Source organism: Panicum virgatum, chromosome 6K (genome assembly GCF_016808335.1).
Source record: "Panicum virgatum strain AP13 chromosome 6K, P.virgatum_v5, whole genome shotgun sequence".
Lineage (NCBI taxonomy): Eukaryota > Viridiplantae > Streptophyta > Magnoliopsida > Poales > Poaceae > Panicum > Panicum virgatum.
In genome coordinates, this window is record NC_053141.1 from 5477507 (window position 1) to 5490347 (window position 12841).

General features: G+C 49.4%; 1 protein-coding gene across 1 annotated transcript; it reads right to left on the bottom strand.

Annotated features, from left to right (window-relative positions):
• Positions 1 to 1754: 1754 nt before the first annotated feature.
• Positions 1755 to 3527, bottom strand: LOC120711409 (putative F-box/FBD/LRR-repeat protein At5g56810). The gene is made up of 3 exons (XM_039996911.1): positions 2608 to 3527; positions 2357 to 2488; positions 1755 to 2212 (listed from the first exon to the last, which is right to left on the bottom strand). Exons 1-3 carry the CDS (start codon positions 3505 to 3507, stop codon positions 1832 to 1834), a joined length of 1413 nt encoding a protein of 470 aa, XP_039852845.1. The 5' UTR covers positions 3508 to 3527; the 3' UTR covers positions 1755 to 1831.
• Between the last annotated feature and the right edge of the window lie 9314 nt (positions 3528 to 12841).

Below are 12841 nucleotides of genomic sequence, written 5' to 3' on the forward strand. Positions count from 1 at the left end.
ATCTTCGTGGCCTCCCGCACCGCGCGCTCGTGCAACGCGGCGCGGCGTTCGCGTCCCGCCCGGTGACGGGCTCCTCAACATCGCGTCCCGCCGTGATCACCACCGGCAGCCTCAACATCGGCTCCGCGCCGTACGGCGCCTCGTGGCGCGCCTTGAGGCGGAACATCGCAGCCGGCGTGCTCAACCGTCACGGCTCCAGGCCGTCTACCCAGCGCGGCGGCGGGTGCTCGGCGTCCTCGCCTGCCGCGTCCGTGCCGCTGGCGCCGCCGACGGGGAGCGCGCCGTGACCGTGATGGTGCCGCTCCAGCACGCCGTGTTGTGCATGCTCGTGTACATGTGCTTTGGGGGACCGCGTCGAGGACACGCCTGTGCGGGACATTGAGGCCACGCTTTGGGAGCTCCTCGGCAGCTTCCAAGGCCAGGGCCGGCCCTGAGGCAGTGCGGGCAATGCGACCGCACCGGGCCTCAAAAAACTGCTATGCTAATAGATCGGTCAAGTTATAAGTGCTGTCAAATTTTAGTGCGTGCAGCTAAATAGTCCAATTCATTAATGATAATGAGTTTTTAATATTACTCCCTCCATTTAGTTATGATAGCTATATTTTCACATGACACACAATAACCAAGAGCACCAAGTATGCTTATCGATCCATTAATCATGTTAACCATCATCTTCTCATTTCTGCAATTTCTTCTTGGCGAGACTTCTCGTTTCCAGCAATTGTCAACTGTCGCGATCCATGTTGAAAACCAACACACAGATCCAGTTTTTCTTCTTCACGAAACACACATGCTAACGTCAGAGTTACTACAGGGATACCGAATAAGCTACTTGCGAACTCTAAAGACAAGGCCTAATATAGCGATCAGTTTTGAATTTTCAAAATATAGCTATCATAATTGAATGAATGGAATATCTTGTATTTTTATAGTGTATGGGGGCCTCCATTTTTTGTTCACACCGGGCTACCAAAAAGTCAGGGCCGGCCCTGTCCGCAGCGCAACCAGGTCTTCTCCTTCCCGTGCGCCGTGCACGAGGACATGATGCTGGATGGGTACCGCGTGCCGGCCCACCGGCGCGTTGATCAACTTCACGGTGGCTGACATCGGCCTGGACGAGGAGGTGTGGGGTGCGCCCTTGGAGTTCCGGCCGGGGAGGTTCCTCACCGCCGTGTTCCACAAGTCCAGCCAAAGACTTGATACAGTGTGGGCCCGAAAAAAGTTATTTTTTGAAAAAAATTGGGTTTTGATACTGTAGCACATTTCGTTGTTATTTGATAATTAATGTTTAATCATGGATTAATTAGGCTTATAAAATTCATCTCGTATCAAATAGTTATACTATGTAATTAGTTATTTTTTGAACTGCATTTAATACTTCATGCATGTGTCTAAAAATTCGATGTGACGGGTACTATAGAAATTATTTTTGAACTAAACATGGCCTAAGCTTGCTTGTGCATGAGCCCATATATACATAAAGGTAACAAGCAAGCCACACCACGCGGCATCAGCTTCATGCGTTCTTAATCACGCACATATATACATAAAGGTAATACAGTTTAGAGCTAGCTAATTTCATGAAAGAAAGCTTAGGTGCTCATCAAAACATGCCACCTAAATTATGCGCAAGGCATACAGGAAGTAAACAAATATTGTTTGCAGTAACAAGTCTCACACAAAAGCTAAGGTGATCAAAAATATTTGGGCGATGACGAAGGATCATGTGGTTCAGGTGCACCAAAAAATCCATGTAACACGCAACTGATAAACCGGCTCGAATATTCAAATAAAAAGGCCAATATCCAGCATATATATAGATATCTAGACTCTATAGCCAACTGAAATCATAACGGTATGTACGCGATCCGTCAAAGGGATCATCCAGCTCTAAATTATGGATTTGCTCCATGGGTACACAACTGAACGTCTGACGCTGAGGTTCAAAGGCAAATCTAGCACCTTGAGAAGCCCTGATGTCCAGCTGTAGCTTCTTATGCTGACTTGCAATCCAGTCATCGTCGCATTTCGCACGATCAACTATAAACTTCATGGATTCCAGCATTCTAGCATTTAAAAGAAAGAATCTTACGAGGTTCACTTCTGATCTCTTGCCCCTATAAAGTGTTAACTGCACAACCTTGAGATGTGCATCGAGGCATTCAAGTGAAACATAGCGCGGTGCATTCCTGAACCTCCCACGAGTGAACACCTAGAAAGGAATGCAAACACAATATCAGCGGGGTTTCAACATGAGGCCGGGCTAATGCACAGCAGGGTAGAATAATAATGTACAAAAAGCAAGCAGCTCGATCTCAAATCAGATTTAACAAAGATTAATTAAAACTAGTGTCACCATGATGTGTAGCTTCTCCACGCATGGAAAGCATTGTAGGAGGTTGATGACAACGTCCAGAGTAGGAACAGTATTAAGGGCTAAAATCTTCACGGTACGCATCGCATTCGTCAGACTAAGAAGCTCCATTTCCTGGAATAATGAACATGGATAGATAAACTGGAGTGCATTAGCGTATCTAGCATGTACGGCATATATATAATTAAAGGCATGAGAACTCCAAGGCTGCTCTAACCAAAACTCAATGCTACCTTGAAAACCATGATGGTTGCAGCGGGGATACCGTCATCAGAATATCGCAGTATCTTCAGTTTGGGTGCCTGAATAATCCGGATCTGCAAGCAACACGATCGACCATCTGGGATAAGCCTTTCTAGGAGGGGGGCACTGTCAATGATGACTTGCTCAAGCTTTCCCATTGGGTCTTTGGAACCAGTAGCAGTTACGCCAAGGCTCCGAAGGGTGGAGGAGCTGATCCGGAGACGGCGGTAACCAACGTTGTAGTGCAGCATCAAGCTCTGCAGGGCAGGGCACCTGGAGAGCATGCCATGGAGAGTGCTCTCCGCGATGATGACGGACCTGAGCGTCACTTGCTCGAGGTGGGGGAAATCGGCATCAATCCTGGGGAAATCGAGGTTGCAAGCGCGAGCGAACACGCTGAGGACGCGCAGAGTCGGCGAGAAGCGGAACATGGACGGCGGCGGCGGCGGCGCCTTGTAAGGGCGGGCGGAGAAGACGACGGTGCCGTAGCGCAGTCCGAACTCCCGCAGGTTGTCGAGGCTGGGGGAGCGGAGCAGGTTGTCGAGCGCGGGCGCCTCGTCGGAGCGCCCGAGCCAGGTGAGGGAGAGGCGGCGGGCGGGGCCCCCGTGGGCGCCGAGGATGGCGGCCGCTGGGTTCTCCTTGACGCCGAGCCTCGCTGGGTGGATCGTGGCCTCGAGGTTGAGGGGCGCGGAGCGCCAGAGCGGGAGCCACCGACGGGAGAGGATCTGGGTGCGGGCGCCGTCCTCGGCGGGGAGCAGCGTGATGACGTCGCCGAGGACGTCGTCCGGGAGGCGGCTGATCAGATCGACGTCGTCTTGCTCTCCTCCGCTTGCTTCTGCTTCCTCCTCCAGCTGCCGCCTCTTGGATTTGGATCTCGTCACCACACCCATGGCCCGGCCGCCTTTAATTTCTGGGGGATTCGCTTCTTCTAAGGCAATGGAACGGTGACGTATTCGCTTTCTTTCAGTAAAATTCAGAGAAATTCAGTTACGTTTCATTTCCGTAGTTACATACTACGCTGGGTTAGCCACCTAAACGGCTAAACTACACACAGATTAGTAGCTAGACAGCCTTATCTAGTTCGAGAGATGTTTTCCCTCCAATCTTCTTATACACAACATGGACACATTTCAAGCATTGAATCAATCAAGCACGGAAATGGAGCAAGTCTTGTACGTTTTGCAAGCAAAATAACCAGAAAGCGATGACAAATAATTAATGAACAATCATGTGGCTACTCTTTTATTACTAACCTGCACTACGGGATGCGCCTTATTTGCCGTGTGCCTAATACACAAGGCAAACTTACACGGCAAACGACACGCGGCAAACAGCGGCCCGCAAAGTGGATGTTTGCCGTGTGTTGCTTGTCGGGCACACGGCACTGGCACTGGCTCACGGCAAAAAATTTTGGAATAAAAAAAAGCCACCACGTCCGCCGCCGCTGCTGCCGCCCTGCAGCAGCCCCGGCCACACCCCCGCTGCGCCGCCCGCGGACCATCGAGGGAAGGCCGGAGCCACACCGTCGCTGCTGCTCTCGGGGAGAGGCGGTGCCGCCCGCTCCGCCGGGATCCGCCGCTCGCCGTGGCCGTGGAGGGAAGGAAGGACGCCGCCGCCGGATCCGCCTGCTCTGCCAGGATCTGCCGCTCGCCGTGGCCATGGATGGATGGGTGGAGGCCGCCGGAGGATCCGCCCATGCTGCCACCCGCCGGGGACGGATCCGCCCTCATCGGGGCTGGATCCGCCCGCGCCGCCGCCACCGTCCGCGGCGTGCAGGAGGAGCTCCTCTAGGCGGCCGTCTCCCGCGGTGGCGTGGATGCGGCGCAGGCGGCCGGCGTGGCGCCAGCTAGCTCAGCGGGCTACCATGGCATGCGCACGCGGCGTGGACGGTCGCGGCGACGTGGTGGTGGTTGTGCCAGGGCATGGAGGCGGCGGCGAGGGGTGGGGGGCGAGCGTAGGCGCAGGCGTCGAGGCCCTGCGTGGCGGGGACGGCGGTGGAGTGGAGGCCGCGTGGAGGCGGGAGAGGGAGGGGAGGGGTCGGCGACAGGAGAGGGTGGGGAGGGGGTGACGCCGGGTGAGGGAGGGAGGGGATGGGGGCGGCAGGAGAGGTGGGGAAGGGGTGGCGCCGAGTGAGGGAGAGAAGGGATGGTGGCGGCGTTGGGAGAAAGGAGGAGGAAGACTTTATGTAAACTGGGTTGGTTCGCCGTGTGCTCTGATCTGGAGCACATGGCAAATAGCCCCACCCTTTTGCCGTGTGTTTTTTTTACTTTAGCATATGGCAAATGTTATGTTTGCCGTGTGCCGAGTTTTCGCCGAGTGCTTTTTGATAGACTCACGGCAAACAATGTGCTTGCCATGTGCTCGAAATGTTGCACACAGCAAACAAAGCGCACTCGGCAAACACACGATTTGTGGTAGTGCTGTCAAAGAGATCATCCAGCGATAAATCATGGATGAGCTTCACGAGCACGCGGTCAGACGACCCCCAGCGATCGTTTCCAAAGGCAATTCTAGCACCTTGAGAAGAAGAAGCTGATGCCGTGTCCGGCCGTAGCTTCTTAAGCTGAGTCGCAACCCATTTGTCGTTGTTGCGGTTGACAGCACCGACTACAAGCCTGATGGATTGCAGCACTCGGGCGTTGGAGAGGAAGAATCTGACGAGGTCCACCTCTGACGACTTGCCCTTGTAATGCGTTACCTGCAGCACCTTGAGATGCGCATCAAGGCATTCCAGTGGAACATTGCGCTGCACAGTGCTGAAACTCGGCCATCGCCCACTGAATGCCTGAAAAAAAAGTAGCAGTTCCAAAAACATCAGGTAGTGTTGGGCATGATGAGATAAGCAGATGTGAGTTTATTTAGCAAGGTAATTAAGATGATCAAATTGTCACCACGATGTACAGCTTCTCCACGCACGGGATGCATTGCAAGATGTCGACAGCAACATCCAGATCAGAGCCCGTGACGAGGGCCAAGATCTTCACGGTACGCAACGTGTATTACAGACTGACGGGCTCGATTCCCTGAACATGAAAACAAATCGGAAGATCAGAGCTGTCACAACCCAGAAAAAAAAAGAAAAGAAAAGAAAAATCCCGCCGGGCCCCACACGTTAGCCTCCTTCCCTCTCCCCTCTCTGTTTTTGCCTCGCCGCGCGCGCACGTGTCGCCGTCGGCGGCGTTCAACTCCGGATTCCGTGCCACGTGCCGGCCATCGTCGTGTTCCGTGCCGCCCCTTCCCTCGCCCTCTCCTTATCCGCGCGCGACCGACCCCCGTTCCCCTCCAACCCTAACCCTAGCCCGATCCCCCTCCTCCATTGCCGCCCCGAGCTCTGCTCGCCGCCCGTCGCCGCCGATTCGCCGCCCGTCGCCGCCGATTCGCCGCCCTCGGTGAGCCGTAGCTCGATTCCGCGCGGGGAGAGCTCCTCCTCCCTTCCCTCGCTCGATTTCGCCCCTCACCCGACCTCCCCTTCGCTGTGCAGGGCCGCCGGCGAGCGCCACGGTCCGCCGCCGCCTCTGCTCATCGTGCCGCCCCTCCGCCGCCGCTCCTCGCCTGAATCACCGCCGGTGAGGCTTGCCGCCTCCTCCTCTTTCCCGTGCGCACCTTCCCCGGCCTGCTTCGGCCCTGCCTCGCCGCACCGGCTCGCGCCGCCGCCGCCGTCGCCGCGCGCGTGCGCGCGCACGCTGCGCCGCGCCGCGTCGTGGCCGCGCCCCTGGGCGGGTCAAGGCCTCTGGCCTCGCCTTGACCCGGCCTGGAGGGCCGCTGGCCAGTGGGCACGGCCTGTCGGCCTCTGGGCCGGTTCTGCGGGGTGCACCTAGTGTTTTAGGGTTTTGTTTTGGAGCAGCAATCTTGCAAAATTCATATAAATTCATGTATAGCTCCAAAACTTATGAAACTTGTTTTGTTTTATTCCTCTGGATGATATCTACTTAGGAAAAATATTGTTTTGCATGTTACTCTGCTGTAGATTTATCTATAGTTTTATTTTGCAAAAGTGAGTTTAATGCTTAGTTATTTGTGTACTGCTTCAAAAAAATAAAACTAAATTTCCTTAGACTCCTTGTGAGGTGTAGTTTTCAGTAGTGCATCTTACTCATGTGTTTCCTTGCTGTTCATTAGGTTTTCATTTCGACTTCGTGCTTGCTGTCCAAAATATGGTTTAATATAGAAATTTTTGCTGGAAAGTGAGAAAATAGTAAAACCAGTTTTGTTAGCTCTGTTTTCATGCCTTGTAGCTAAGATAATTTTATTGGATTTGTTTAGTTCAGTTTGCATGCCTTTTCTGATTTACCTTGTTTAGAGTGGCTGAAAACTCATCTATTTATGGTTATTTATAGGAAAATGCTTTTGCTGCAAAACCAATTTTCATGAGTTCTTTGCATTGTCCTCTGCATGCCCAAATTATTTCATGATTTATGCTTGTAGTTTAGTTTGTTTCTTAATTCTTGCATCGCATTCATGCATTTTAGTGACCGAACCGTCGGAGAACGAACCCGTGGAGCCTGCCGAGTCCGTGGAGCCTGAACCCGGAATCCCGTTCGTGGTCGAGTCGGAAGTTAACCAAGGCAAGCAGCTAAGCATATTCCTTGCACCTATTTAATCTGATTTAGTTTAGCTATCTCACCGGGTAATGTTGGGTTATATGTTATATTTTGTATTGCATTCTTGTACCTAATTTCCTGCATTACCCTTCCTTGAATTGTTATCCATGCCTTTGTCACTTGTTAGTCAATGAACTACTTAATTTGACTAAATACTTAGCCCTGCTTAGAATACTTATATTGCTTGCTAGAAGGCAATGGTTTGGATTATCACACTTACCTGTTTATCCTTGATCGCACTTGAGCTGGGGCAAGTAGAGTTTGGTAGTACCGAGATTCGAGCGGAATGGTAGGGCCTAGAGAATGAAATCACATGGGCATAGTCCGCTTGGATCGATTAAGGACCGAGTGGATGCCATCGGCCTTGAGCACCTTTTCGTGCTACCACATATCCAATATAATGGAACGGATGAGCCAATTACCTTCTTTGACTTGATCATTGGGGCCCGGTCCCAGATGCGTGGCCAAGGGCTATGCAGGGAGGTTTAGTGTGTCCCCGGGTGGAACTATGTGTAGGAAAGTTTAGAGAAGTCTCCGGTGGAACTAAATCTCCACGCGCAAGCTGGGCGTACCCTCAACGGTTGAGCCTTGTTGGGAACGGTTGACGTGAGTACCCCCTTGCCCGGCGTGATCGGTTGGGTGAGTCATATGGTCCTCGCGTCGTGTGGGTAAAGTAGTACACCCTTGCAAGGTTATAATCAATTCGAATTGCCGCGCTCTCGGATATGAGCAAGCTCTTGGTTCGCCGAATTCCTCTTAGAGAGTTTCGGTATTGTTGGTTTTGGAATCATGTCTTGTCAATGATCTACTGGCTTTTATGTTACTCTCTTAATCAACTAAAAGTGTTTGGGTTGGGCAAGATTAACTAATTTTGATAAGTGTTAGTGTAGAGAGTTAGTGCTTGCGCAATAATTACTTAACCTTAAAGCTTTTACTTGAGCCTTTGCATGATCCTTGTATATGTAATCGAGTAAGTCTTACGAGTACCATTTGTACTCAGGTTGCTTTCTAAACCTAGTTGCAGGTGAGCCCGAAGTGTTATTCGGCCATTTCTACCCCGCTGATCCAAACGCGGGGGAAGAATAGGTCGTGGTGGCTGTAATGATGTCCTTGAGCAAGGCGTCATTACTTTAGTAAGTCTTTATCGTAATCGAGCTTCGTGAGAGCATGTAAATGCAATAAACTTTATGGTTCTGTTTAATATGACTTTCGTGAGCCCAAGGCTTGTAAGTGAAGTTTGAAACCCACCTATGTTGAACTTGTAATATTAAGCTGTGAACTCTGATAGTATAAAACTGCTCTTTGTGGATTTTTTTGGTGATGTATTCGATTGTAAACGGTATGTGCATATGCTGATTCTGGGCGTATGTTGGAGCACATACCGGGACTACCGGATTTGATATTATTTTGGATGAATGACGTGTCGGTTATTCGTGTCTCTAGATGTGGGATAACACGTGGCACGCTCTCCGACAAGCACGTGTTAACTCTCATTTGGATGATAATGACCGGCGGTTCGTTTAAAATAGTATCAAATTGGGCGGTTCTCACAACGGGTATCAGAGCTAAGGTTTCATGAAGTGAACCTAAAATTGGCTTAGTGGGTTGAGAGTCAAATAAAATTTGATCAATTGCACTAAGATTTACTTTGGTTAAAAATTTGAACTTAAGGTAAAATGATAGCTTTCTTCCTTTGTCTTAGAGCTAATTCTTTCTTACTACTTCACTCGTTTAATTAAGACATGCTTAACCTCTCTTGTCTGAATGAGTAGCGGGAGCGTAGGAAAACCCTTTCACCTGCTGGAAACCTTTTGAGCCTTTTACCGGAGTTGAGAGGGTGGGAATCACCCATTGTCCTAAGTGCTATTAGGAGGGTTGTAGCGCTGTTGGGCAATGCGGTTGTTTTGGGTCGTAAGTGAGTGCTAGAACGTTAAGGCGTGCTCACGATGTGAGGAGACGACATATTGCATTCATACTTCGCATGCATGCATACTCTTTTCTGTGGTTTCTAAATTTATACTTGATCAATTTAGTGTGCTGCTGTCAAGATCTTGCCTAGTTGGTTCTAGTTCATTTTAGTGGACCAAATCTACTCTATCTTTTAGAGTTACTACTCTTGTGTTGATCGCGGGTCAGGTTTTAGCTGTGCATTGTCTTTCCACCCTTCCTTTGTGCATCCTCTATCTTTCATTCCTGACCGCTGACCGTTTTGTTTATTAACAGGATGGTGTTGCGTTCGGGAACTGAAAGGGATGGTGCCAATGGTTCGGGCGGCAACAACAATCGCCACAACGAGGATCCCCTTCCTAATCCTCCAGTTCACCCAAACCTCGCTGATGTCCTGGCCTGACAGACTGAACTTATGGCGACCATAGTCAATCAGATGGGAAATGTCGGCAATAATGGTCCAAGAGCTGAGCCTCAAGTGAACAGGTTTGGGGATTTCTTCCGCACCAACCCGCCCATCTTCCGTGGCTCCAAAGATCCTCTTGATGCAGATTTCTGGCTCAATGTGATTGAAGAAAAGCTGGGTCTTATTGAGTGTGAGCCATATGAGAAGGTTTTATTTGCCGCTCATCAACTGCATGAGGCCCCTGGGGCTTGGTGGCGGAATTTCAAGGCATCTCACCCTACCAACTACCGCTTCACATGGGAGGAGTTCCGTACAGCTTTTCGCTCCTTCCATATTCCCAAGGGTATCATGGACATCAAGAAGAAGGAATTTCTGAATCTCACTAAAGGAAGTCGTGATGTGATGGCCTATGTCAATGCCTTCAACACTCTCTCCCAATATGCACCTGAAGAAGTGGCCACCGATGCCAAGAAGCAAGAACGTCTGTACGATGGGCTCTCCGCAGAGTTGCAAGACAAGCTCTCCACTACTAAGTTTGAAGACTTCAATGATTTGGTGAATATCGCTATCAGAGCTAAGCACAAGATGAAGAATCTTGAGGCAAAGAACAAGCGCCCCGCTCCTACCTCTGCGGGCGGTAGTTCCTCACGTCCACGTCTGGGGCCTTCTCCTTTTCCACCTCGGGCGCCGGGAGCTCAACCTCCCCGTCCTATGTGGATTGTGCGTCACCCTCAACCTCCTCAAGGACAAACTCCTAGGCCGATCAATGCCTATTGGAGCAACCCAGGTGTTGCCGCAAAGGGTCCGTGTTTCATTGTGGTGGCCTAGGTCACATCTACAGGGACTGCCCCTCTCGAGACGTGGCAGTGCCTTCAATGCACCTAGGCCCAATACTCCTCTGCCTCAAGCATCGCGTCAGGAAGTCAAGCCACAACAGGCTCCTAAGCGTGGTCGTCCCAACTACACCACCGCTGAAGAAATTCCGGAGAATGCCGAAGTTCTTATGGGTACGCTCCTAATCAAATCTCACCCTGCTATGGTTCTTTTTGATTCTGGAGCAACTTTTTCTTTCATCAGCAAGAAATTTGTGCTGCATAGTAAGCTTGAAATGCAAAACCTACAAGTGCCATACCATATAGAATCACCGGGTGGGGAAATCATTGCCAGAAACTTTGTGGATAGGGTTCCAATTCTCATCGAGGGAGCTATTTTCCAAGCTAATCTTCTTGTCCTAGATCAGATGGGTTTAGATGTGATTCTTGGGATGAATTGGTTGGGTAAGCATGATGGAATTATTAAGTGTGGGCCCCGTACCAATGATCTTTTGCCAAGATGGAATCTGGTTTATATGCCTTGGCGAATACCAAAGCCACGGCGTTGGAAGATATTCCCGTGGTTTGTGAGTATCCGGATGTCTTTCCAGAAGAATTATCGGGTATGCCTCCTGATCGTGAGGTGGAGTTCGTCATAGAGCTCAAGCCCGGTACTGCTCCTATCTCTAGACAACCTTACCGAATGCCTCCCAATGAGTTGAAGGAATTGAAGAAACAACTTAAGATTCTGTTGGATAAGGGTTTCATTCGTCCGAGCTCCTCTCCATGGGGATGCTCGGCTCTTTTTGTGAAGAAGAAAGATGATAGTTTACGGATGTGTGTTGATTACCGTCCGTTAAACGAAGTCACTGTCAAGAACAAATATCCTCTTCCTCGAATTGATACTTTGTTTGATCAACTCTTCGGAGCTCGTTATTTCTCTAAGATTGATTTAAGGTTGGGTTATCATCAAATCAAGATTCGAATTGAAGACATTCCAAAAACGGCTTTCTCTACTAGATATGATCTTTATGAATTCACTGTCATGTCTTTCGGCCTCACCAATGCACCGGCTTATTTCATGTATCTGATGAATAGCATCTTCATGGAGGAACTTGGTGTCTTTGTGATCATCTTTATCGATGATATTCTCATTTATTCCAAGACCAAAGAAGATCATGCTCGTCATATTCATATCGTCCTCCAAAAGCTTAGAGAGCATCGTCTTTATGCCAAATTTAGCAAATGTGAGTTTTGGCTTGAGAAGGTTTCTTTTCTTGGTCATGTCCTCTCCAAGGATGGTATTGCTGTGGATCCTAGCAAGGTGCAAGATGTTCTTGATTGGAAGCAACCTCAGAATGTCCATGAGATCCGGAGTTTTCTTGGACTTGCGGGATATTACCGCTGGTTCATAGAGAACTTTTCTAAAATTGTGAAACCTATAACTGAGTTATTGAAAAATGGAGTTAAGTTTGAGTGGACTCAAGCCTGTGAAGAAGCCTTCCAAACTCTTAAGGATCGTCTCACTACTGCTCCAGTTCTTTCTCAGCCAGATATTTCCAAGAGTTTTGATGTTTATTGCGATACTTCTCGCATCGGTCTTGGCTGTGTTCTTATGCAAGAAGGCCGAGTGGTGGCCTATGCTTCTCGTCAACTCAAGAGATACGAAGAAAATTATCCTACCCATGATTTAGAGCTTGCGGCTGTTGTCCATGCTCTAAAGATATGGCATCATTATCTGCTTGGTAATCATTGCAATATCTATACTGACCACAAGAGCCTCAAGTATATTTTCACTCAATCTGATCTCAACATGAGGCAACGTCGGTGGCTTGAATTAATCAAGGATTATGACATTGAAGTGCACTATCATCCCGGTAAGGCGAATGTTGTCGCTGATGCACTAAGCCGAAAGGCTCAATGCAACTGCTTGACCATAGCTCCTCCTGTGCATACTCTCTGTGATGATCTTCGGAAACTTGGAATTTCTATGGTCAAAGAAGGCTATCTTGCTACACTTACAATCAGATCTGATCTTTATGATCAAATTAAGGAAATCCAAAAGAAGAATAAGGGTATGGCTCGAATTCGGGAGTTAATGAATGAGGGTAAAGCTCGATGTTTCTCTACGGATAATCAAGGAGTTCTATTCTTTGGAAAGCGAATTGTGGTGCCTAAGGATCATAACCTCAGGCGAATTATCCTTGATGAAGCCCATAGTTCTCAATTCTCCATTCATTCGGGCAGTACCAAAATGTATCAAGATCTCAAGCAAAGGTTTTGGTGGACCCGCATGAAGCGAGAAATCGCTCGATATGTCGCCGAGTGCGATATTTGCCAAAGGGTTAAAGCCGAGCATCTCAAACCAGCTGGTACTCTTCAGCCCTTACCTATTCCATCATGGAAGTGGGAAGAAATTGGAATGGATTTCATCACTGGATTACCCAAGTCTTTTCAA